This window comes from Myotis lucifugus, unplaced genomic scaffold (assembly GCF_000147115.1).
Source record: "Myotis lucifugus unplaced genomic scaffold, Myoluc2.0 scaffold_26, whole genome shotgun sequence".
NCBI lineage: Eukaryota > Metazoa > Chordata > Mammalia > Chiroptera > Vespertilionidae > Myotis > Myotis lucifugus.
The window spans coordinates 8,208,715-8,233,256 of NW_005871074.1; the positions used below are offsets into that span (position 1 = coordinate 8,208,715).

General features: G+C 37.9%; 1 protein-coding gene across 1 annotated transcript in view; it reads right to left on the bottom strand.

Annotated features, from left to right (window-relative positions):
* Positions 1–24,542, bottom strand: part of NSD3 (nuclear receptor binding SET domain protein 3) — a 72,363-nt gene that overhangs the window by 33,397 nt on the left and 14,424 nt on the right. Inside the window, 8 exon segments of the mRNA XM_014453628.1 lie at positions 506–632; positions 1,491–1,619; positions 1,993–2,123; positions 4,999–5,044; positions 7,150–7,247; positions 12,236–12,362; positions 14,537–15,052; positions 17,150–17,304. Of these exon segments, the coding sequence (XP_014309114.1) occupies positions 506–632; positions 1,491–1,619; positions 1,993–2,123; positions 4,999–5,044; positions 7,150–7,247; positions 12,236–12,362; positions 14,537–15,052; positions 17,150–17,304 (1,329 nt within the window).

The following is a 24,542-nucleotide window of genomic DNA, read 5'->3' on the forward strand; positions in this document are numbered from 1 at the left end:
ACCTCCAGGTTCATGAGTCGATGTTCAACCACTGAGCCACACCAACCGGGCCAAACCCCACAAGTTTTAAAAACAATTTCCAGTAGCTCCATCTTTCCACTAAAAGTACTGTCACCATGGTTACGCTTTGCAATCGACACTACTCTAGTCTATTAAAGTCAAGGGACTTTAAACCAATTTATTGAGCATAAAAACCTTAAACCCATTTGAAAAATAATTTACTCTATATACTTTGTATAGCTCTTTAGATAAAATACAAGTACATCTGGATGAATTGATAGATTTTTATGATTAAGGCACATGTAGGAGGAAATTTGGTAATAATATTGCTAACTACTCTTTTGATTTTATGAAGCCTAAACAGCAAATGATCTTCATTTGTTGAAATACTTATGGGAGAAGAGCTACATAACAGCGGTAAGAAAATTAGATATCATGGGAGGTGCTGGCATTGCACATTCCTCCTTATCCATCTTTTCATATCTACCAAAACAAGAAAGCTCACCGGTTTTACATTCCATGCAGATGAACTTCCCATCGGGGAGTGATGTCACCCCCAGGCACTCCAGGTGAAAGTATTTGTAGCACTCTCCCTCACAAGGAATCAGAGAGTCACCAGAGCTTTCACAGATCTGCAACAAAGCAAAGAGCAGTGGGTCTCAAACTTTAGCAGGCATCCGAATTCACCTGGAGGGTCTATTACGACACAGAGCACAGGGTTCCTCTCCTATAGTTTCTGATTCAGTAGGTGTGGGGGTGGGGGAAAAGAATATGCATTTACAAGTATCCTGACAATGCTGATGCTGCTGGTCCTTGGCCCTCACTGTGAGAACCACTGAACTAGATAACTATTTCCAGACCCAATATGGTATAGTTTAAAAGTCAAACTTAATCTTTTACGATTCCGTTTTTGGAATCTGGATACTTAAAGTTTTTTTTTTTTTTTAAATATATTTTATTGATTTTTTACAGAGAGGAAGGGTGGGGGTGGGGGAAAAGAATATGCATTTACAAGTATCCTGACAATGCTGATGCTGCTGGTCCTTGGCCCTCACTGTGAGAACCACTGAACTAGATAACTATTTCCAGACCCAATATGGTATAGTTTAAAAGTCAAACTTAATCTTTTACGATTCCGTTTTTGGAATCGGCACTTAAAGTTTTTTTTCACAGGGCAAAGCAGTATTTTTCAGAAAGGGTAAATATACATTAAAAACTTAATACCAATTTAAAGAAAATGGTTTTGAAATCAGTCATTTGCCATTTACTTCCATTTCATAACACAATCTCACAAGAGATTTATATCTGCATATGAATAGTACATATTCCAACTCAGAAAGTGAAGAGCCCAAAATGGCTTTTAGATCTTACTTTAAACCAGTATCATAATTTAGAAAGATACTACCCTCTCCAATAGGTGGTAAATTTATTTATTAATGGCAGAGTATGATAGCAATTGTTTCAAGCTATAGGACAGGCCACTTGCCTACCTGACACACAGTGTCCTTCTTACTTGTTCCAAAGCCTCTTCTTGACAAACTTGAGTCTACGGACTGCACATCAGAAATGTCTGCATCTGCAGTAGCTGAAGGGCTATCTACTTGCTTTCCAAAGCCTACCTACATGGAAAACATAGCACATTTTTAAGAAAAACAAAACAAAAATTTCCTGTTAGGTGCTATAAAGATCCTAGTAAGAGTTGCTCAAATAAACCTGGACACGACCTCTTTCCTTTCTTTCTAAAACATCTGGATACCATGCCTGGTGTTTTGACAGAAACTTTAGTTAAAAAAAAAAAAAGCTATGCTTCTGTTATGTAAGAAACTAGCAAAATTAAGATGCGCATCATTACAAAATAACCCAAATGACTTCTTCACTGTGAATATTTAAAAAATCCCCATGCTCCCAAAGAAGTTGGGTAAAGCAATTATGTATGTTACTTGGTTTTGCAAAGCAAAAAAGTGCAGTGCTCAGACCCTTGAACATATTTACCTGCAGGTCACTCAGGCCTCTAGAATCAGAGTCAGATGTGTCTCTGTATGCTGAACTAGTCATTTCTACATCAGTTGAGGCGCGACTCCTTTTCTTTAGAGGTTTACAGGAATCTGAAATCTCGCTGGCACCTTAATACAATACACCGAAATTAATCCTAAAATAGTGCTTAAAGTTCGTTGTTAACTTTTTTGTGGGAGAATATTTTCTTTCCCCAAACTCATCTGTAGTGTGAAGAAAGCACAGCTCCCTTTGTAACACTGAAGTCACGAGTCAAAACTTCATAAGCTTCTGACTTTCCTCACAGTGATTTATTTACACCCGCTCTATTAAAACATTTAATGCAGTGCCCCTGTTCTAAAGCTATTTTCAGTCAACAGAGCCCAAATTCCAACCTAAAAACCAATTCTACCAAAACTACAGGATAGCTGATTTGTTTGGAACCATCCAAAGAACCATTCAATTTGGAGGGGGAAGACATAAAACCCAACACACTATGTAGCTTACAGATATGGTCGCAGAGACATCTCCAAATTGTTTTTATTAGGGATGTGACAAATCTCTGATTTGTATTCGATTCGTACACGGATAGTGCCATTTTCCCCCAATTTTGCAATTTAGTTGAGCATTGCCCCCCCCCCCCAATAAATTCTGGATGTTCATAATTGTTCATCTGAGACTTCCTTGGTGAAGTGTCATTTATTGTGACCATTAACAAGTGCTGCAGCACATCTACACATGTCATGCCATGTAGGAGGCACATTGCTGAGGGCTGTAAACAGACAATCAATGTTCAAGTGCAGCCAAATCACGAAGAGCTGGAGGAGAGGCCTCTACGTGGAATTTGTGCGGGAAGAAATAAATATGGAAAAAAAAGGCAGAGAATAGTGTGGAATTTTTTTTAAAACTGTGTGTAATACAAATCCAGCCAAAACAATAGTGCAAAAGTTACAGAGCAACAATCTCTTGGGCCAATGCAGGACAGGCTATACAGCAACAGCCACGATGAAATGTGCCGATCAGGCACGGTGAGTACCAAGGAACCAAGGAGACGGTTAATATTTCAACCCACAGTTTGTGTTTTGGATATTTCCCCCAAATTTTCCATACAACAAACAGACATCTAGATCAGCCCAGCAAGCTATGGTGGAAGTGTGCAGTCCAGAAGAGACCATGGAGAAACAAGTCTCCCGGGGCCATGAAGATCCGCAACAGGCCGAGTGAGAGTAGCACTTGGTACATAGCCATGTTCTGTGGTGGAGGATGTGGGTCTCTTTAGACTGCTCAGATTACCGGAACCTCGTGATCACATCCCAGTCTACAAGTTTTTCACTGAATGCTTCCTTACATCTATAAATGAGGGTGCCTGCCCATGTTAACGCTGATTAAAAAACACAAGTACACAAATCTATCTCCTTCATTGCTGGTGTATGGACCCAGAACACCACCATAAAATATTTCCTTGGCCTAAAAGATCACTGGATTAACAAGGAGTTTTAACAGAGGAACAGGAGTGCTGTACTGAGGCTTTCGAAGGGAAACACAGGTACCGCCATTTCCGATGAGTTTCTGAAAATGCTAGAAAAATGACAGACTGCCAAAGACAGCTGCCATACTTATGTTCTCCATGATAACAGCACTAACATTAAAAAAAAAAAGCTTTTAATTATTGTAATGTACACAGTTTGGGCTGTTTGGCAAAACCCTGCAGACGCGCATTAATGATGCTTTATTTAAAAACAAAAAACAAAAACAGTCCATGTTGAAATTGATCAGTGTAAGTTAAACGGTGGTTTTTAGGCTGGACCCATGATTTAAGCTGTACCTATCCAGCTCAGACCAAAAAAAAAATCATTTGAATGTTAAAGCAATTGTTCAGAGTCTTGAAGAAGAAACCAGTCAGGAAAATGCCAATAATGATGATTGGCAAAATCAAAATTGGAAACAAAGAAACTGTTTATCGAGCCGCCGACAAAGAAATCTTGCATGGAGACTACAAGTCTGGAGTTTCTGGGATGAAATTGTACAGGAATCTCAGTCCACAGTTTCCTCAATCGCTGCGGAGACGGAGCTGTCACTGAATCTGACAGAGCCCTGCACTCCCCGGTCCGCCGACCCTGTGGAATGGTGGAAACACAACGCAATCAGGCCTCCTAATCTCGCAGCGATCGCGATGTCTTTTCTTGGAGCTCCGCCAAGCAGTGTTCCCTCCGAGAGGCTGTTCAGTTCTGCTGAGGATCTCCACGGAGACCATCGCTGCAGACTTCTCCCCGAGAATGCAGAGAGGCTGGTGTTTTTTATTTTTTAATAATGCAATTTGCCCAGAGTAAACTACAGGTATTAAATACAGTCTGAATGATCTCACCAAAAACGCACGAATCATGCTATGGAGTTTGTACTGTAGTCAAATTGCACACAGAAAATACAGATATAAGTTTAAGGTTTCTTAAACTTTGTGCATATCTCAAATAGATTTGCATTAAGGTCATCTAATAATGGCCATAAATATGCTATGAATCATTTTAATTTACAAAAAGATTTTACAGCACTGTAAAAATAAATGTGGCAAGATATTTTTTCAATCAGGTTGTCTCGTCTGATTTGTCATAGTCCATGTTTGACAAACATTAATAGGTACTATTCGGTATTCAGTCGAATACCAAAAAAAGTGGATTCGTCACATCCCTAGTTTATAAACCAGTGAAACCCCAGAACCTTATGGAGAAAAGTTGGAAACAGTATCAAGTCTAAGTGGTGTTCTCCAATTTACATAAAACAAGTAAGACTTTTCACATGGAGGTACAGAATAGTATCAACTCTAAAAGTCACACACACACACACACACACACACACACACACACCAGGGAATACTTCCATTTCACACAAATTATTGACTGAAGAGCAACAACAATGATTTACAGAGACAAACAAAAATACATGAAGTACAAATAATTGTTTAAAACTGGTTTTAATCAAGGAAATGAAAATCAACATTATAAAACTCACCTTTCTGTAATCCAGTCTTCACTGTAGTCTGAGGAACTGTTTCAACCTGTTTGGACAGAAAAATCAGCATTAACGAGGAATTTTTTTTCACTTTTAATTAACAGAGGGAAAAAATAATACTTCCATCAATCTAAGTAATGATGAGTGGTTAATGTATCTGAAATCCGAACTCAGTCCCATCTGCTGGGTAAGTCTCTGTCTCAAGGTCAGGGAGGGTTTAAATCCTAACTGCCTGTGCTGAATTACCAAGTGACAACACACAGCCACATGCTCTCTAGCATAGACTTTCCCACCATTCCCTTGGTAGATTAAGAGAACAAGAATACTTTCCTCAGTGTCTGGGAGGCAGGAGAGGGGTTGTTTCTGCAACCAGCCCGATGTTGCTATAAACCCCTCCCGCCCCAAAGACGTTAGGATAAATTTTTACTTACTATGATACTCAGGTTAATGTAACTCACGCCACTTTAAGACCCTTCCGCGCCTGCACTCACAGCTAAGTTGCTGGGAATCAGGACCCTCTCTGTAGAGGGTGCTACAGGGCTCCATACAGCTGGAAGCTCAATACTTTTGCTGCTAGTACAAACTTAATAAGTTTGTGATATTGCAAAAGCACTTTCTTGAGTGTCTTATGAACAGTGTCTTGATCCTACATTAGGAGAGCGAGATCAGAAGTTATTCTGCCAATGTATATGTAAAACACGTGGAAATTTGAGGATTGAACCATTAGAATTAAAGAAAGGATGCTGTTTGGAGGAGTTCCTGTTTAAGCTATGAATTGAATTTTATGTTTCTTAAAGATGTGGTGAAATATGCATGTTGAAACACATTTTGTAAATATTTAAGGATTGTTCTAAGCTTTTAAAAAATATTTTTATTTTTTTTACAACAGGTAAAAAAAACATACAACAGAAGCGCTTTTATAAGATACAATTAGTAATACAAATATAAAATCTTCTAAACAATCACTGGTATTGTTCTACTACTAACTATAACACAGTGGCATTAACAATTTGTCCCATTTTGTACTCGTTCTGCTTATTAATTTTAAACTGACTGGTCACAGACTGAATTTGGAAACCAGCAAAATCACAATTTCATTTTGGTAATGAATACTGTAGGTTTGCAAGAGCTTAAAAAGATTTTTTGGAATATGATTTCTTAAGTATAAAAGTTAATTATGATAAATGAATGACAAATTAGTAATTATTGAAAATTTTAGTTAACTATTTCTGGGAAAATTGTTTTACATGCTTGATGATACCATAGAGCACCCACAAAGTCACCTTTTAAGTTTGGAAGTTTAAAATTATGAAGAAAATAAATAGGAAATTTCACACTCTTCCATATCAAGTGGTTTTAAAAATATAAAGCTTATTGGAACTAATATTATTCAGAATTGTCTGCTTAATAGCAGCTATCTGGGCTGTAAAAATGGATATTTTTTCAGTTTAATAAATTAAGAAAAATTCTGATTGTAAGTTTAATTAAAGGGATTATGGTTTCTAAAAATTTCTTTGAAAAGGTAATTTAATATGAATATCACTACATTGATTATACTGGTTTAAACCCCTTCAAAATGCTCCTCCTCCTCCTTCACCCCACTTGAAACATGTTTATCTGATAACCCAATAACAGATGAGTGCAATTCCATTGGGAAAATAACATTCCAAAAAATCTGTGATACCAACAGAAAAACCAGATCATCTATGATCATCTGTTTCTTAAATATAATTCTTGTACTTAAATTAATTTGATTTGTTTAAAGAATAAAAATACATACCAGCAGCTTAAAACAAAAATAAAATAAAAAATTTTAAAAAGGGAACTCACTGATGGTTCCAAATAAAAATCATGAAAGCATGAAATCATTTTGCTTATAACAGAAATTTCATAATAAATGTGAGGACTTCTTTAAGTCTTGCACCACTGGCTTCCCATCTCCCAAAGCCTGACTGTGTTCTGTGAAAATGCTTGAAGCAGAATCACAGGGATGGCTGGGTTAAAGCAAGGCCGTGGAATTCACTAGGACAGAAGCATAAGATAGTCCAGAAAGGAAACCCAGGGTGGGGAAAGTTTTTCTTTAAGGTACCAATATTAAGCCACAACATTTACAAATACAATGCTTTAACTCTCTACATGTAGGAAGCCAACCTGCTCCTTTTTGATCTTCTTCTTTGGCACAACCTCAGTGGATTTCTCTGATTCGGAACGAGTTCTAATTGATCTTCTCTGTTGCTTCTTTTCTGAGCCTAAAATATAATTTAAACAAATAAATAAAAACTCATTTAAGGATGGCTTGACATTTATGTAAGATCTGACCAAATTCCCTGCTTTTCTAAGTTGCAGAGACATAGTTTAGTCTTCTTGAAAGCAGATGAACACATTTACATATCTATAATTGAAGAGATGAAGGAATTGAGATGGATGACAGTGACTTTATTCTCAGTTGACATTAGGAAATACTGATTCAAAATTCAATCAGTACTACATATTTTGCATTTTAACAAATGAATTAATTCAATATGTAAGTGCTTAACAGTGCTTACTGCACTTAATACAAGTATTGCTATTGTTATATTATTAACAACAAAAGGGGAAAAGGTAGGAAATGCACAAAAAATGTTGACCAAAACCAAATTATTAACGTGACTATCAAGGGACTTGTTATAACAGAAATACTTAATCATTGAAAACTAGTTGAAACTAATTTTCAAGTGCTTTCATGTTAAATGGTACAAGAAGCTACTGAGATTTTTAAACAGTAAAATTCTTTAAAAGTAAACAGAAGATGACTCACATGGACCCCATTTTGGAAAGGATAAAACTTAGATTGTAGATCACAACTTGAAAGACTACTATGTCAGGAATGATTTCATTCTGTGACCCTGAGAAGGAATGGTACCTTCAGTGCAGCTGTTCTCCATCTTTTCAGTGCTTGGACCACCTAAATGGTCCTTCCTAGATAATAATCATCTTTCACTTACCAAAGGAGAAAGCTGCTAAGACTTCCTATAAAATCAGACAGAAGCTGCTTCAGTAAAGCCTTCATATCACCTGTATATTATTTTGTTTCATTGTTCTTGCCTATGTGTAAATAGATTCCCTCACCTTAGTTCAAGGCCAAAACAAAGAAGGATCCCACTACCTTTGTTTTGGGGAAGGAGTAGGTAGTTTGATAATGACATATTGTTTCTGAGCTGTAGTTAATCATTTCTAGCAGAGAAGTCACAAATGAAGGTGCTAACCTCTTCCTTTACTCTTACTGATGAAAATGTTTATCAAAACAACAGATATTCTGCCCTCATAGACACCTGAGTATACCAGAAATCCATACTTTAGTGTACTTATCAATGTTCGAGTACCTACTAGGGAAGAAGAAAATGAAAACAGAACTGCTTAAAACAAACAAAAATCTCTACTTGTTTTGAGGATGACAACATAACTGTTCCATAAAGTACAGATATTTGAGGTATTGTCTTATAGAAGATAAGGCAACACGGCTTCTTAAAATTCTGAAAGCTACCCATAGAACACATAAATTCCACTACTTTTAAAACCACTAAAAAGTATGTTTACATTCTAAGATAAAGGAGGTAACCATCTTTGGATTTGGAAAATAGCTTAGAAACCTAGTATAAATGCAAATACAATTCTGCAAACCATAGAAATGCAGCTGTGCCACACACTCTATGTATCCCCGAAATTTACTAGGAAAAGGCTTAGGAATTCTCCCTAGGTAGTTAACACCAGTTGAGATGATGATATAACTTGTTTCTGGAGGAAAATAAAATCTTTTTTCTGACTTTCAACTACAGGCATACCTCAGAGATATTGTGGGTTCAGTTCCAGACCATCGCAACAAAGTGAGTCGTAATCTTTTGGCTGGTGGAGGGTCTTGCCTTCAATTTGGAAGAAATGCAACATATGTGAAGTGCAAAAAAAGAAATGAAGCACAATAAAACTAGGTATGCCTGTACTGAAGTTATTTTTATAAGAAGCAAAATAGTCATTTAAAACGACAAAATACACTTATCAACACAGCGGTAACCAAATTTAAGCCAAGGTTAAAGCTTTAGTACACTCATCCTGCCCTGAATTGTTTGGCTCAGTGGATAGTGTCAATCCTTGGACTGAAGGGTCCTGGGTTTGATTCCACTCAACGGCATGTACCTTGGTTGCAGACTTGATCCCAGTCAGGGTGCGGTGCGAGAGGCAGCCAATGGATTTGTCTCTCTCACATCGATATTTCTCTCTCTTTCCCCCTCCCTTCCACTCTCTCAAAAAATTAATGGAAAAATATACTCCAGTGAGGATTATAAAAAAAACACAAAAAAACAAAAACAAAACACATCCCTATATTAAGGTCCCAACATTAATTTACAGCCTAATTATATGTGCTTGCCTAAGGAGGAAACTGGATTTTTACCAGATATAAAGAATGATAAAATTCCACTTTACCATTCTCTTATAAGAAAGTAAAGAGAAAAAGTCCATTGCAGAACTTAAATCTTACAATGAAAAGACTACATGAAAATAAAGTGTTCTGTAGCTGAGAAGGAAAAAAATCAACTCAATTAAAAATACAAGTATAGACTGGCCAGTGTTGCTCAGTGGTTGAGCATTGGCCTGCAAACCAAAGGTTCTCAGGTTCAATTCCCAGTCAAGGGCACACACATACCTGTGTTGTAGGTTCGATCCCCAGCCCTGGTCGGGGTAATTGCAGGAGGCAACCAATCGATGTGTCTCTCTCACTTTAATGTTTATCTCTGTCTCTCTCTCCCTCCCTTCCTTCCAGTCTAAAATCAATGGAAAAATATCCTCAGATGAGATTTTAAAAAAATTAAAAAGTCCTGGCCAGTTTGGGTTAATGGTGAGAGAACTGGCCCGAGGATAAAAGGGTCTTGGGTTAGATTCCTGGTCAAGGGCGCGCATCTCGGTTGCAGGCTCAATCCCTGGTGAGAGTGGGAGACAACCAATGCATGTGACTCTCTCATATCAATGTTTCTCTCTCCCCCTCCTCTCTCCCTTCCACTCTAAAAATCAACGAGAAAAATATCCTTGAGGATTTAAAAAATAATAATAACAAAATAAAAAATAAAAAAGTATAATATTTAAGACCAGTCTAATATTATATGAAGAATTTACTTTCTCCCTAGTTAGGAGAATATAGATGTTTAAATAAAGATCCTCCTAGTCTATGTATCATATTTAAATTCAGATAAATCACCAACAGTTTAAAGTAAAGAAAGACAATAAAACTGATTATGGAGAGCTGAGGCCAAAAGAGTATTTTAATGTTCAAAGAAAGAAACAAATATTTTCAATTATGGCTAATTAATGTAAAATCTAAGTCCATTTATTCATTCCTTCAACATAATAATTTCATTTTTTTACACAGTATTTTGAAATATGTAGTAGGCAGTTAGACAGGCATGAGCAGAGCAAGGATGATAGACCAGGTACGGTAGGTCACCAGGTTGGAAAGCCCCAGGTACCTAGCAATGGGCAAAAGTGGGAAAAACAATTATTGTAGAGGAGGACCTTGCTCCCAGGGTAACCTCTCCTCTCCCAGCAAGCGAATCACTGGTATGAGGTTTAGACCTCCTGACCTTCATATCACTTGTCGTGCAGTTCGGACCCCCCCCCCCCCGCATCTTTCCTCCCCTGGCACATTGCTAGTCATGGGGTAGACTCCTTTAGAGGAGGAACAAGGGGACCAGAGGATAGCCTCACATGACTCCCATACAAGCCCTTGCACAACCACTCCCTTAAGCACATTAAGCCCTCAGGACAATGAGGTTCTAACCTGCATCAAATGTTCTTGGAGGCAGAGCCTCAGGGTCTGCTGACCACAGACTCAGAGCTTTGGTTAAACTAGAGATGACATTTAGGCCTCAGTTGTGCTTCAGCTCCAGGCCCAGAAAAGCACCAAAACCAGACTAAGCTACACCATATCTGACATCATGAACAGATGCAACAACTAATGACCCCGGGCCCTTGCACTGAAAATCAGTGGAGACTGACCCGGAAAGGACACACCTGGAAAGCTGATGAATAGTCTATTGAGATACTCCCCTAAGATCCCCACCTTTAGAGAGCAGATAAAACACCCCCTAGCACCCAGCACCAGCCAGCACCTTTCCCCACCCTCTCCTTCCCCCAGGCACCTGCTCTCCACCTTTCTTTTTGCTAAGTTCCAAGGGCCCTTCTTTTGCCTCTGTAACTCATTTCCTGAGCCCTCGAAGCCCACCTGACTCACCTTTGCTATCTCTGTGACTTTCTAAATGAAGTTTCTCTTATAATTTGAGCTTCTTGGCTCTGAATTCTTTCTTTGCCAAACTGAAGTATTGGGATTTACTGAACCCAAGGTCTGGTAACATTCTGGTTCCATTTTGTCCCTAAGACTTCCCCTAACCCCCTGAAAATGAAGGTCCCATGGAGCTCGTTCTCCAGGAAGCATGGTCTGGGCCACTCCCTTCCCCTTCTTTTCCCCCACAGGCATGTATCACCAACTTCTAAGGGACCCCATGAGACTTGTAACTAGGAGAGCAATGGGCAGCAGCAGCTCAGGCTAAACCTCTGAACCTGTCCCCAAGGCCCCCTTTTCTCTGACTAGGCTCTCTTATTGCTTCTTCTATGCCCTTCCTTGTTTCACTGCACTAAATATATTTTTGCTGCATTCAAATTCTTGCTTGCTTTTCTACACTTTGTCTCTTGATTGAAATCTTTCCTTCAAGAAGACAAGAACTGAAGTCTTGTCATCTTGCTGGTAACACCATTATTTAAATTCCTGTAGGAAAAATAACTGTTACTATAAGCTCTCTAGCCCCTAAATCAGTGATGGCGAACCTTTTGAGCTCGGCGTGTCAGCATTTTGAAAAACCCTAACTTAACTCTGGTGCCGTGTCACATATAGAAATTTTTTGATATTTGCAACCATAGTAAAACAAAGACTTAAATTTTTGATATTTATTTTACATATTTAAATGCCATTTAACAAAGAAAAATCAACCAAAAAAATGAGTTCGCGTGTCACCTCTGACATGCGTGTCATAGGTTCGCCACCACTGCCCTAAACCATTCTTTCCTATTGAAATAATTGCTTTTATAGTTTGATTTTTTAAAAATAAAATTAGATTTTGATCACTTAAAGTTTCTTAGGAACATAGCTACCATGTTATAGTAGAGCAGAACTATGACCTCAAAATGGATCAATATACTCTTCATTCATACCCACCTGCAGAACCAGATGTTGCTTCAGGAGATGATACATTCTGAGTTGCCTTTTCATTTCTCTGGTTTGGTGTAGAAATTATAAGTCTGTCTTGTCCCCTGACACTTATTTCCGTTTTGTTACCAATTCCCTTCAAAATAAGGCAAATAAAAAATAGGTATCGGGAAAAATGTAATACTTTCAACAATAAAGACTTTAAAATATAGCTAAAGATTATAATTTGCTTGAATTTTATATGGCCTTGATTGCAGCTAATTATCTGAGTCATTATCAGAACAATTTTATTAAAAGTCATCAGGGTGTATTCCAAAATGTACAATGAGATAATGTAGAAAAAAACGTGTATGTCTAAGTCCAGATGATGAATATCACTAAAAAATATATGTGTATCACATAATTTTCTGTAAAAAACAAAGTATTTTCTAGTCTGAACAGTCTCTCCCTTTACTCATGTCACAGTAAGAGAACTCTAGGCATCTTCATTTGGTAAAGTACTCTACTAGACAGCTGAAACTTTCAACACATCTTGAAAGACAAGAACATCCATAGATACAGAAACATGCCATTCATGGTGACCAAAATGTGCACCCAATAAGCAATTTGGAACAGACAGGTTTAGGTATTTTTAACGCATTGAAAAAAAAGGAGTGATTTATAAATATGTATATATATCTTTTTATAAGCTTTCATTTATAAAAGGTCAGTTTTATCTCAAATTTCATTTACACAGCACTCTTTGGAGAGGGTTACAAAAATTTGATCTGTGCATCTAAAAGCAGATAAAAAACTAGCTCCGCTAATGGAGCCGATCTGCATTCAAAACAGATATAGAGTGCTCATTTGCCATTCAAAGCTATCAACAGGCCCTAACCGGTTTGGCTCAGTGGATAGAGCATCGACCTGTGGACTGAAGGGTCCCAGGTTCGATTCCGGTCAAGGGCATGTACCTTGGTTGCGGGCACATCCCCAGTAGGAGGTGTGCAGGAGGCAGCTGAATCGCTGTTTCTCTCTCATCGATGTTTCTAACTCGCTATCCCTCTCCCTTCCTCTCTATAAAGAATCAATAAAATATATTTAACAAACAAACAAACAAACAAAAACCAAAGCTATCAGCAGAACCACGTGGGAACTGAACTGTAACTTAAGTTTTTCCAAGCAGTTTAGCCTTAATGAAATCAGTTGCACCTAAAGGCAGAAACAGGCAGAGGACCTTACACTTTTCTGTAGGGAAACATATCAATAATAAAGCATACCTATATTTAATTATTTTAATGTCCATATGACAATGTTAGGAAATAGAGATTTCTTTAAAAATATACATCCAAGGGGCACCAACTCAAATTCACAAGCCCACGATTGTGGTACTGGTGGGAGGTAGTGAAGAGGTCTATGGAATAAGTATTATAATTTTATGAAAGATTTTTAAAGTATTAAAACTAAAGTATAAGTACACTAAATGGAGGCCTGGAGCTGGCTGATAGAGACATTCAGTTCCAAGAAGCTATTTTCACCCCATACCCAAGCTATCACCACAGTTAAAGAACTAACGTAAGTTCTGGTATTTCTCTAAAATACATTAGCTATCCCAAGCCAACATGAACTTAACAAAATTGCTGGTGCAACCGAACAGATTGCTTGCACCTAGCACCCAGCACCAGCCAGCACCTTTCCCCACCCTCTCCTTCCCCCAGGCACCTGCTCTCCACCTTTCTTTTTGCTAAGTTCCAAGGCCCCTTCTTTTGCCTCTGTAACTTGTTTCCTGAGCCCTTCAAGCCCACCTGAATCACCTTTTCTATCTCTGTGACTTTCCAAATGAAGTTTCTCTTATAATTTGAGTTTCTTAGCTCTGAATTCTTTCTTTGCTGAACTTAAGTATTGAGATGTGCTGAACTGATTAGTGGGTACAATTATTACAAAGGTTAATTCAGATAACTGACAAAATGATTTAATAAGAAGCACACTTTTCAACTAAGAAAATTTAACTATACAAACTTAGAAACAGGCAAATTGCCCAGTTTTTTTCCATGACTTTAGGGAGCTAGGCTAAATTTTGGCTGCATAGCTAAAGATTAATCAAGTTCAGATGGGGATAATACAAAAGATGGGGGAGGAGAACACAGTCTTTTTGCCTGTGTCTTTTTTGCCCCATCTGCAACAGAGTAAACTGGCTGTACATTTCAAATGCAGTGGATATTTAAATTATGACCTGGTGTTGTGTCTTTTTTAAATGCCAAGGTTAACTACTTATTAAATACCATTTCCCAGGGGGGGAAAACCATACAACGATATGAAAAAAGAAGGTACCTTTGTTGAATAAACAAACTGATCGATAAATTTCCCATCTCCTGTAGCATTCTGAAGAGCAAACACTTGTTCAATTTTCACAACTGGAGACATGTTGCACTTCTGCAAATCCAAGCTCCCTTTGTGCATTGTAATAGAAGCTGGTAAGGATTTCCTGGCTGCTGCTGTTTTCCAGGCTATTTTAACAGGAGGTGGTTCTTCCTCTTCCACACTCGTGTGCCGCCTCTGGCTATGTCTCCGAATCTCAGTACTTGATAGTGAGGAGGCCACCTCACCTGTATTGGTCTGTTCTGGCTGAGTATTCAGCACTGATCTTGGTCTCCGGGGTTTTTTAACTTCTGCTTTGGAAGCAACATTCTTTTTCGCTTGGGATAAAGACTCCTCAGGCTGCTTATCAATATAGATAAAAGTATACTGTTCTATTCTTTCCTCTCGGGTCATTTTCAATGCTTTCTCTGCATGGGCAATGCCAATATCCCATTGAGCACGTTCTCTCTGTGGTCGGGGTTTCCGAATCTTTAAAGAGAGATATAGGCATTATCAGACACACTCCAAGCTAACAAGTGCATTTAAACCACAAGGTATTTCCCATGTGAGCCTGTCATCTTTCTAGGTATACATAAATATCTTCAGGTTCTTCAGTCAAATCAATGAAATGTTCTTACTTTATAACTTGGGTAAATTGGTATTACTATTGGATGACATGCAGGTCTACTCCCTTTTATAAATCCCCCTTTGGTGACCACTCTTCATAAAAAGTTAGTAGTAATTCCCCGGCGTGGCTCATGGTTGAGCATCGACCTATGAACCAAGAGGTTACGGTTAGATTCCTGGTCAGGGCACATGCTCCGGTTGCAGGCTCAATCCCCAGTAGGGGGCATGCAGGAGGCATCCATCTATGATTCCCTCTCATCATTGATGTTTCCATCTCTCCGTCTCCCTTACTCTCTAAAATCAATTATATATTTATTTATTTATTTATTTAATTTTTTAAAAAAAGAATGATACCCCTACAGCTGCAGGGTGCTACAAAGATCACAACAAAGCTAACGGGCACTTGAAGCCAGCATTTGAAGCTGTGCTGCCAGTTTGTAACATAATGTACACAGGGGCAGAATGGGGAGAGAAAGGAGAGAGCCCTGAGGAACAAATGTAAGTTGACAAGACATAGTAAAGCAGAAATGTATGAGAAAAAGTAAACCTGAATCAGTTTTCATAGGTATCTATGTCCAGGGTTGATTAAAAAAAAAACTTCGGATTGGCAGACAGGTAAGAAAACTCTAAATAGCCATGTGAGATGACCAAAGCAATTAAAAATTATCCAGGGGGTTAATTTCTGACTGAGGTAGCCAGAAATTAGCTAAAGAAACCATGAAATGTTATAGTGTATGTCAAACACTGATGTATAAATCTGTAAAATGTTAAGTGGGATAAAATTAATCAAAATCCTGTGATCAATTTTAGTTTTTAAAGTGTAAAAATATGACAAATTTCTGAATCACAAGAGACCCACACTAAAATTAATTAGTTGAGTTTAAAAATCTCAACCAGCCCACCCAGTATGGCTCAGCAGTTGAGCATCAACCCAGGAACCAAGAGATCACTGGTTCGATTCCTGGTCAGGGCACATGCCCAGGCTGCAAGCTCGATCCTCGGTGGGGGGCATGCAGGAGGCAGTCGATTGATGATGTTTCTCTATGATTGATGTTTCTATCTATCTATCCCTCTCCTTTCCTCTCTAAAAATCAATAAAAAATATTTTTAAAAATATTTAAATATCTCAACCAGACAGAGTATCACAAGTTTATGTCAAAATTCTAAAATATCTACCACCACATCAAACATGTTTCTTGGTTCATCACCTGTGTGACCTGAGTTGAACCAATTAAGCTTTCTGTCTCGATTTCTTCATCTGTAGAAACAAGAATAATAGCCGAAACCGGTTTGGCTCAGTGGATAGAGCATCGGCCTACAGACTGAAAGGTCCCCGGTTCGATTCCAGTCAAGGGCATGTACCTGGGTTGCGGGCACATCCCCAGTAGGAGATGTGCAGGAGGCAGCTGATCGATGTTTCTCTCTCATCGATGTTTCTAACTCTCTATCTCTCTCCCTTCCTCTCTGTAAAAAATCAATAAAAATGTATTTAAAAAAAAAAAGAAACAATAATAATAGTATCTACCTCATTTAAATTTTATGAAGATTAAATACAAGCATTGCCTCTCTCACAATAGATACGAAATATTTTTAAAACTTTATGTTCATAAAAATTTTGCTAAATAAGAATGAAGAACAAGTATGGAAAGATGTTAAAATAGAAAAAATAATAAAAATCCTTGGCAAAATCCATATTTCACTAGCATCTACTAGACTTATATATGTTAATTCAATTCAAAATAGAATCCAACATTATACTGAGTAGACAGGTCAAGTTTTTAATAGTACTATATCACTTACAAAACTACTGACAAAGTAAGTTATTAAATTGGAATACAAGGAATGAAAAGAACAAGTCATTCTAACAATTGTCTGAATTCAAGTATTAAAAGTTCTACTAAATTATGAAGTCCTTTAAAAACTATATTTGATTGATAATGTTAACATGTTGTCAATTACCTTTTGTTTCTCAGAGTGATTGCTGGCTTGTTTGGTTGCCTCTGCCAGTAATTCTTCATATTGTTTATGACCTTTATACTCTCGTACCCGTTTTTCATGTACCCATGCCCTCTCTGGTTGGTTGCTAAAAAATTGGACGTGATATTCCCGGGCACCTGAAAGTAAAAATCCTTATTAACCATTTCAGAACATATGCATGCACATATACTTTGCAAAAAACATGAACTGAAGCTGGTTCCCTAGTATTATTCCCATTAAAAGCTGTAGTTCTGCAAAAGGAAATGTTCGCTTGACATGACAACTTAGCATACTTTCAATGGCAGTAGTTAAAACACATGTCAGTTCCTCAAACATTTTTCTGTAAAACCTTCAAACACATTTCAAGCACATCCTTTTTTCTTCTGTACATACTAGAGGCCTGGTGCACGAAATTCGTGCATGGGTAGGGTCCCTAGGCCTGGCCAGTGGTCAGGGCCAATCTGTGGGAGGGCCCCGCTGGCACTTGCTTTGGCTGGCCTGGCACCGCCTGCTTGCCAGCCCCGCTCCCACCGCCATCGCTGGTCGCCTCCCTCTGCGGGGCAACCTGCGGGGCCCCCGCTGGCACCAGCTTTGGCTGGCCTGGGGCCTGCAGGCTGGGGCCAGCTCCTGCATTGAGCGTCTGCCCCCTGGTGGTCAGCGCATGTCATAGCGACCGGTCATTTCGCCATTCAGTGGATTTGCATATTAGGCTTTTATTATATTGGAGGATTTGTGCTGTTGGAGGCAACAAAGGAGGCCTACTCTCAGACCCTGGCAGGCATACGTGCGGAGGGAGCCGGATGCCGGCATGGAGATTGCCCACGACCTCTGGGACGGAATGACACCAGCGTTCTAGGTATCTAGTGGTGGCTTGGTAGGAGGGGGCCTCACGTTTACAAACATGCCAGCTGTATGGAAAATGCCTTCACATGGACGAAGATCCTGTTTGAGGACAATTTATCTCGTCTATAACCTAGGTCAGCGATTTTCAACCCATGTGCTACAAAATTTTTTAAAGCATGTAACTCTTCTTCCCTTAGATCATCAAATAAAAAATGACAAGAGTCAACACACACACACACACACACAAATGAAAATTGTAGTTTTGGGTTGTCCAAAGATGTAATCCAATATTGACCAATTATACACCTAATAGTTATTACAAAAATCACCCCAAATGATTAAAATTAGTATATCAAGGTTTAAAAGAAAATCATAAATTCTGCTAATTATCAGATTTATGTTGGTTGCAGTTTATTTTTACTTGCCTCAAAACTTTTTACAAACAAATCTGAGTTAGATAAATAAATTTTCCTTCAAAAAATGTATAACATCTTTCCTGGACTTCTAAAAGCCAACTACTGGTCAAATTGCTTTTCTAACTGTGTAAAAGTGTGGTATACAAACCTGGGGTTAAAATAGGAGAGGCTACTAAGACTCTTCTAGGGATCCTGTGAGGTCAAACTATCTTCATAAAAATACTGAGAAGTTACCTATCTTTTTACTATGCTGACATTTGCATCTATATTGCAAAAGCAATGGCAGATAAGAGTGCTGGCATCTTAGCACAAATAGAGGCAATGAGTGACAACAAACTAGTACCATATTCTTCACAGCCATATACTGGCAGTTAAAAAAAAAAAGCCAGATTTACTTCATGTCCTTCATGAAGCAGTAAAAATGATTAATTTAATTAAATCTCAATACCTATCTTTTTAATATTATGTGTGACGAAATGGGAAGAAGGCATAAAGCATTTTTTATATATATGACAGTTATCTAGAGGAAAAGTACTTATATGATTGTTTGTGTTGCTGCAAGGTGAACTGGCCACTTTTACACAGAATAACCTTTTTACTTGAAAGAATGACTAACAGAAGAAATATGGTTATTTGAACTTGAGCATCTGGCAGACATTTCTTCAAAAATGAAAAAAAGCAAGTTTGTCACTTCAAGGAAAGTGGACATTTGTTGGCAATAATAAAATGTGGTCTTTCAAGTAAAAAGTAGAATTTTGAAAAAATTCTGCCACTAATTAGTTTTCCAACTTCCCAATAATCAAATAATTTCCAGATGAAATAAAAATTTCTGTTAACTAATGTGATTTTTAAAAATATATATATTTTATTGATTTTTTACAGAGAGGAAGGGAGAGGGATAGAGAGCCAGAAACATCGATGAGAGCGAAATAGGACCAGCTGCCTCCTACACACCTCCTACTGGGGATGTGCCCGCAACCAAGGTACATGCCCTTGACCGGAATCGAACCTGGGACCTTTCAGTCTGCAGGCCGACACTCTATCCACTCAGCCAAACCGGCTAGAGCCTAATGTGATTTTTTAAAATATCTATAAAGAAGTGTGTCAACATTTGAAAGGCATGTATGACTTAGTTAACCAATATTTTTAAATGGCCAATCTATATATGATGTTACAAAATCATGAAAGGTTAAAGATCCATTCAAAGTGCAAGACAGAACCAATGGGTTTTAATGTAACAAAGTACAAAAAGTTTATCAATATGATTTCAAATTCCACACTGTAATTAACACACCATCTGTTGCATTTTGGTGTAAAAACAAAGAAATATATCCACAATTCTATGAAAAGGCTACTAAACAATAAAGTACTCTTCCATTTACATGTACATATCTGTGTGAGGCCAAATTAACTTTAAATACTTCAACCAAAACAAGAAGTCAGAACAGCTGAATAAAGAAGCAGATAAAAAATCTAGTGTCTTCACTTAAGTCAGACATTAAAGAGATTTATAAAAATGTAAAACAGCCCTGGTCTGGTGGCTCAGTTGACTAGAGCATTGTCCCATACTACCAAAATGTTGCAGGTTCCCAGGCAGAGCACATACTTACGTTGCAGGTTTGATCCCTGTCCGGGGCATGTATGGGAGTCAACTGATGGATATTTCTATCTCATATTTTTCTTCCTCCCTCTTTCCCTACTCCCTCCCCTTCTTCTCTCTCAAATCAATAAACATCCTCATGTGGGGATTTTTTAAAAAGTAAAAATACCATTCTCATTAATTTGTTTGTGAAAACAGTTATTTTTCATCAAAACACAATAACGTATAGTGAGTTCTTCTAAAATAAATTAGTAAACACTTAAGTAAACACTTAAAGTAAAATAAATAGTAATAGATATAACCCAATATAAACAAAGCTTCTTGGAGTCCTCAAATTTTAAGAATAAAAGGGACCCTGGGACCAAAACATCTGAGAAGAGTTGCTGCAGAGTAGTGCTACTCCGAAAATGTGGTTACCAGAATAAGCCAGTCTGTGACAAAATAAGCACAAAAGTTAAAAGTGGGCATCTAGAACCTATGATAATTTGACATTGCTGTGGCACATAATTAGAGATCTTATACTCTGTATTTTTTGGAGAAGGAGGCCTATCATTTCTCTAATAGTTAATTTTAATGTATTTGATAGAAATATTGGTCCATGGTAGACTAGAAATGAAAAACAACAACAACAAAAAAACTAGTCCTTTACCAAACATAGTTTGAAAAACACTATTCTAGAGAAAGTCTCAGGTCAACTGAGAAACATAGAAACTGATCTTTTGGGGGAATCCAAGATAATTCAGGTAGAGAGAGAGAGACAACAAGCAGATCCTGACTAGAAAAATGTAGGTATTATGCCTAAATTGAACTAAGTTATCTGAAATCTATTAAACCTTAGATTTGAAGAATTTTAATTTTATTAGACATTAAACAGATTATATAAGGAATTTTGAAACCAAATTAAAATTTTATATGAAAAGTAGCCTCTAAGAGAAAACATACACAATTCGGATTTCCGTATCTTTTAATCTGAGAAAGAAGAGTGACGCACAGATTCTATTATAATTAATCAAAGAAGGTTTATGAAAAGTCCAAAGGTATTGAGGGACAAAAACAGAAATATAACCTAAACCAGGGGTGGGCAACCCCTGGCACACGTGCCAAACATGGCACACCAGTAACTTTTGCTGGCATGCGAAACCCTCTCTTATAATCTTCCATTTACAATTTTTTCCTTAATATCGACTTTTTTATTTTTCAGATAAATTCAGTGTAGGTGCATCTTAGATAAATAAATAATTTTACATAACAAGTTATCTTAAAGACCATAGACATGGATTGACGAGAGAGGGGAAGAGCAATTTCTATGCCTCTGCCTTAACTCTCCCTGCCTTCCTAGATCCGACCAGTGTTTTGGTTTCATCCACATACACTTGTGAATCTTTGTTCTCAGTGATGAATTTTGTTAAGTCTCATAATTGGAGTAGCCTGACGGATGAAAGTAGTAGCTCGTGCATAACTCTGAAGGTCACGAAATATAAACCTGATGTAAAATCTGTCATCAGTGATGCAGCAGCAAAAGTCCCACTGATAATATCAAACGGAGTCATAAAGTTTTCTGTCGGACTATCAGTGTACATGTATACATTAAAAAATAAATGTATTTTTCATCATCATATACTGTGTTTTTGTCGTTCGAATAAATTTTATTATTTCTTCAAGGTTTTTCACATACATACACCTTAAGAGATATCAAGTAGGTGTAACATGTTCTCAAAAAATTAGGGTTGGCACACAGAAGAATTTTTGAGTCAGGGATTTTGCTGGTTTTCGCACACACTCACAAAAAGGTTGCCCACCCCTGACCTAAACTAATAGGTGAGTTTGAAGGATAGGGTGATGAGTTACAGGGTTGAAAGATCATAGGACATAATCTGTTTCCAAGATTCAGAATTATTTATTCAGAAGCAAACAGACAATCCCAAAGGACTTGATAGTTAAAAACTAAAACTAATATATAACCCAAACTCATTTTACTCTTTATTTTCAACTATTTCATCTATTAAATCATTTATGCCGAAACCGGTTTGGCTCAGTGGATAGAGCATCGGCCTGAGGACTGAAAGGTCCCAGGTTCGATTCCGGTCAAGGGCATATACCTGGGTTGCGGGCACATCCCCAGTGGGAGATGTGCAGGAGGCGGCTGATCGATGTTTCTCTCTCATCGATGTTTCTAACTCTCTATCTCTCTCCCTTCCTCTCAGTAAAAAATCAATAAAATATATTTAAAAAAATCATTTACTATGGATGAAAAAAATGAAACTATGTGCCTCTTTGTTAGTACTTTGCTTCCTGCTGTCTGGAAAACCATAAAATAAAAGTGTAAAACTGAAAGACCTGAAAGATTGAGAAATAAGCATTTCTCTCTCTGAATAATGGACTAAATTTTCCAATAGAAAAATGTTGAGGAAATGTTTTTATATAAGAAAGATAATATAAAGGTAAAACCATCCAGTTTTAAACTTAAAAAATATATTATGATCAAAAGTTACAATGGGTATAATGTGATACCATTTAAAACTCAATAAAAATGTTTATTTTCATATCTATTAACTACACTTACACTATGCAGAGAAAAAGAATTACTCTCAAACTCTTAATAGTACTTACATATCTGGAGGACAAACTATGGACACCTCTCACTTCTGACCATATATATTTTTGTATTGTTATAAAGAGAAAAAGCATTTCATTTTTAAATTTAAAATGAGACCTAAACAATGAAATACAACTTAAAATAGACATGTGATCCAAACATCTTTTTTTTAAAATTAACTTTTATTATTATTATTACTAGTGGCCTGGTGCACGAAATTCGTGCACATTAAAAGGGGATTGATTAGAGGAAATCTTTTAATTTTGCTTTTTCTATAATAGAAGTGTCAGAGATGAAAAAAAATTAGTAAAATGTATATGAAAATCTTCCTCCTGAGAGACCAAGATGGCGGCATAGGTAAACACCTGAGATTGCTGCCGCAAACAACCACTTCAAAAATACAACTAAAAGACGGAACGGACATCACCCAGAACCACAGGAAAGCTGGCTGAGGAGAGACTCTTCAACTAGAAGGAAAGAGAACAGCATACCGAGGCTCAGAGGAGGCGCAGTGTGGAAAATATAAAGGTACCGAGGTGGGCGCGCAAAGCGGGCTGGTGGCTGAGGGCGCGGTTGTTGTTTTCAATCAGGAGGGAGTCTCAGACTGAGCTCCAGATCCGGGCGAGTCTCTAGGGACTCAGACTCAAACGGGAGAAGCGGGATTGTCTGGCATCAGTTGAAACTAGAGGGCAGCTTTCTCTCCGAGGTTTGCAGCCGTTGCTGGGGTTCTGAGAAGCAGAGCCTCTGGGAACGGGACTGAGAGCAGCCATAACTGCTCCCTCCACCCGCCCTGTTGATCCCGCCCCGCCCAAGCCCTGCGCAGAGCCATTTGCCGATTGCCTCAGGCAAAGGCTAGATTAGCACCTCCCCAGAGGACAGAAGTTTTCCCACAGCTGATTCCCACAGCCAGTCGGCCTGGTGGTCAAATCCCTCAGTATTAGCTAAAAAAATCAAGGCTCAACTAGAACAAGACTGCGCACAAAGACCACAAGGGGGTGCACCAAGAAAGCATAAAAAATGCGGAGACAAAAAAACATGACAGAAATGGAGGATATAGAGCTAAAAAACGCAATTTTGAGGGCTTACAATAATGTGCTAGAAGCAGCCAATAAACTTGATGAGAGCCTCACGAAAACTAATGAGACCCTCGATGCTATGATAAAGAACCAACTAGAAATTAAGCATACATGGACTGAAATAAAGAATATTATACAGACACCCAATAGCAGACCAGCGTAAGAATCAAGTCAAAGATTTGAAATGCGAAAAAGCAAAAAACACCCAACCGGAAAAGCAAAATGAAAAAAGAATCCAAAAATACGAAGATAGTGTAAGGAGCCTCTGGGACAGCTTCAAGCGTACAAATATGAGAATTATAGGGGTGCCAGAAGATGAGAGAGAGCAAGATAATGAAAACCTATTTGAAGAAATAATGGCAGAAAACTTCCCCCACCTGGTGAAAGAAATGGACTTACAGGTCCAAGAAGCGCAGAGAACCCCAAACAAAAGGAATCCAAAGAGGACCACACCAAGACACATCATAATTAAAATGCCAAGAGCAAAAGACAAAGAGAGAATCTTAAAAGCAGCAAGAGAAAGAGACTCAATTACCTACAAGGGAATACCCATACGACTGTCAGCTGATTTCTCATCAGAAACTTTGCAGGCCAGAAGGGAATGGCAAGAAATATTCAAAGTGCTGAATACCAAGAACCTACAACCAAGATTACTTTATCCAGCAAAGCTATCATTCAGAATTGAAGGTCAGATAAAGAGCTTCACAGATAAGGAAAAGCTAAAGGACTTCATCACCACTAAACCAGTATTATACGAAATGCTGAAAGGTTTCCTTTAAGAAGAGGAGGAAGAAAAAGGTAAAGATACAAATTGTGAACAACAAACATGCATCTATCAACAAGT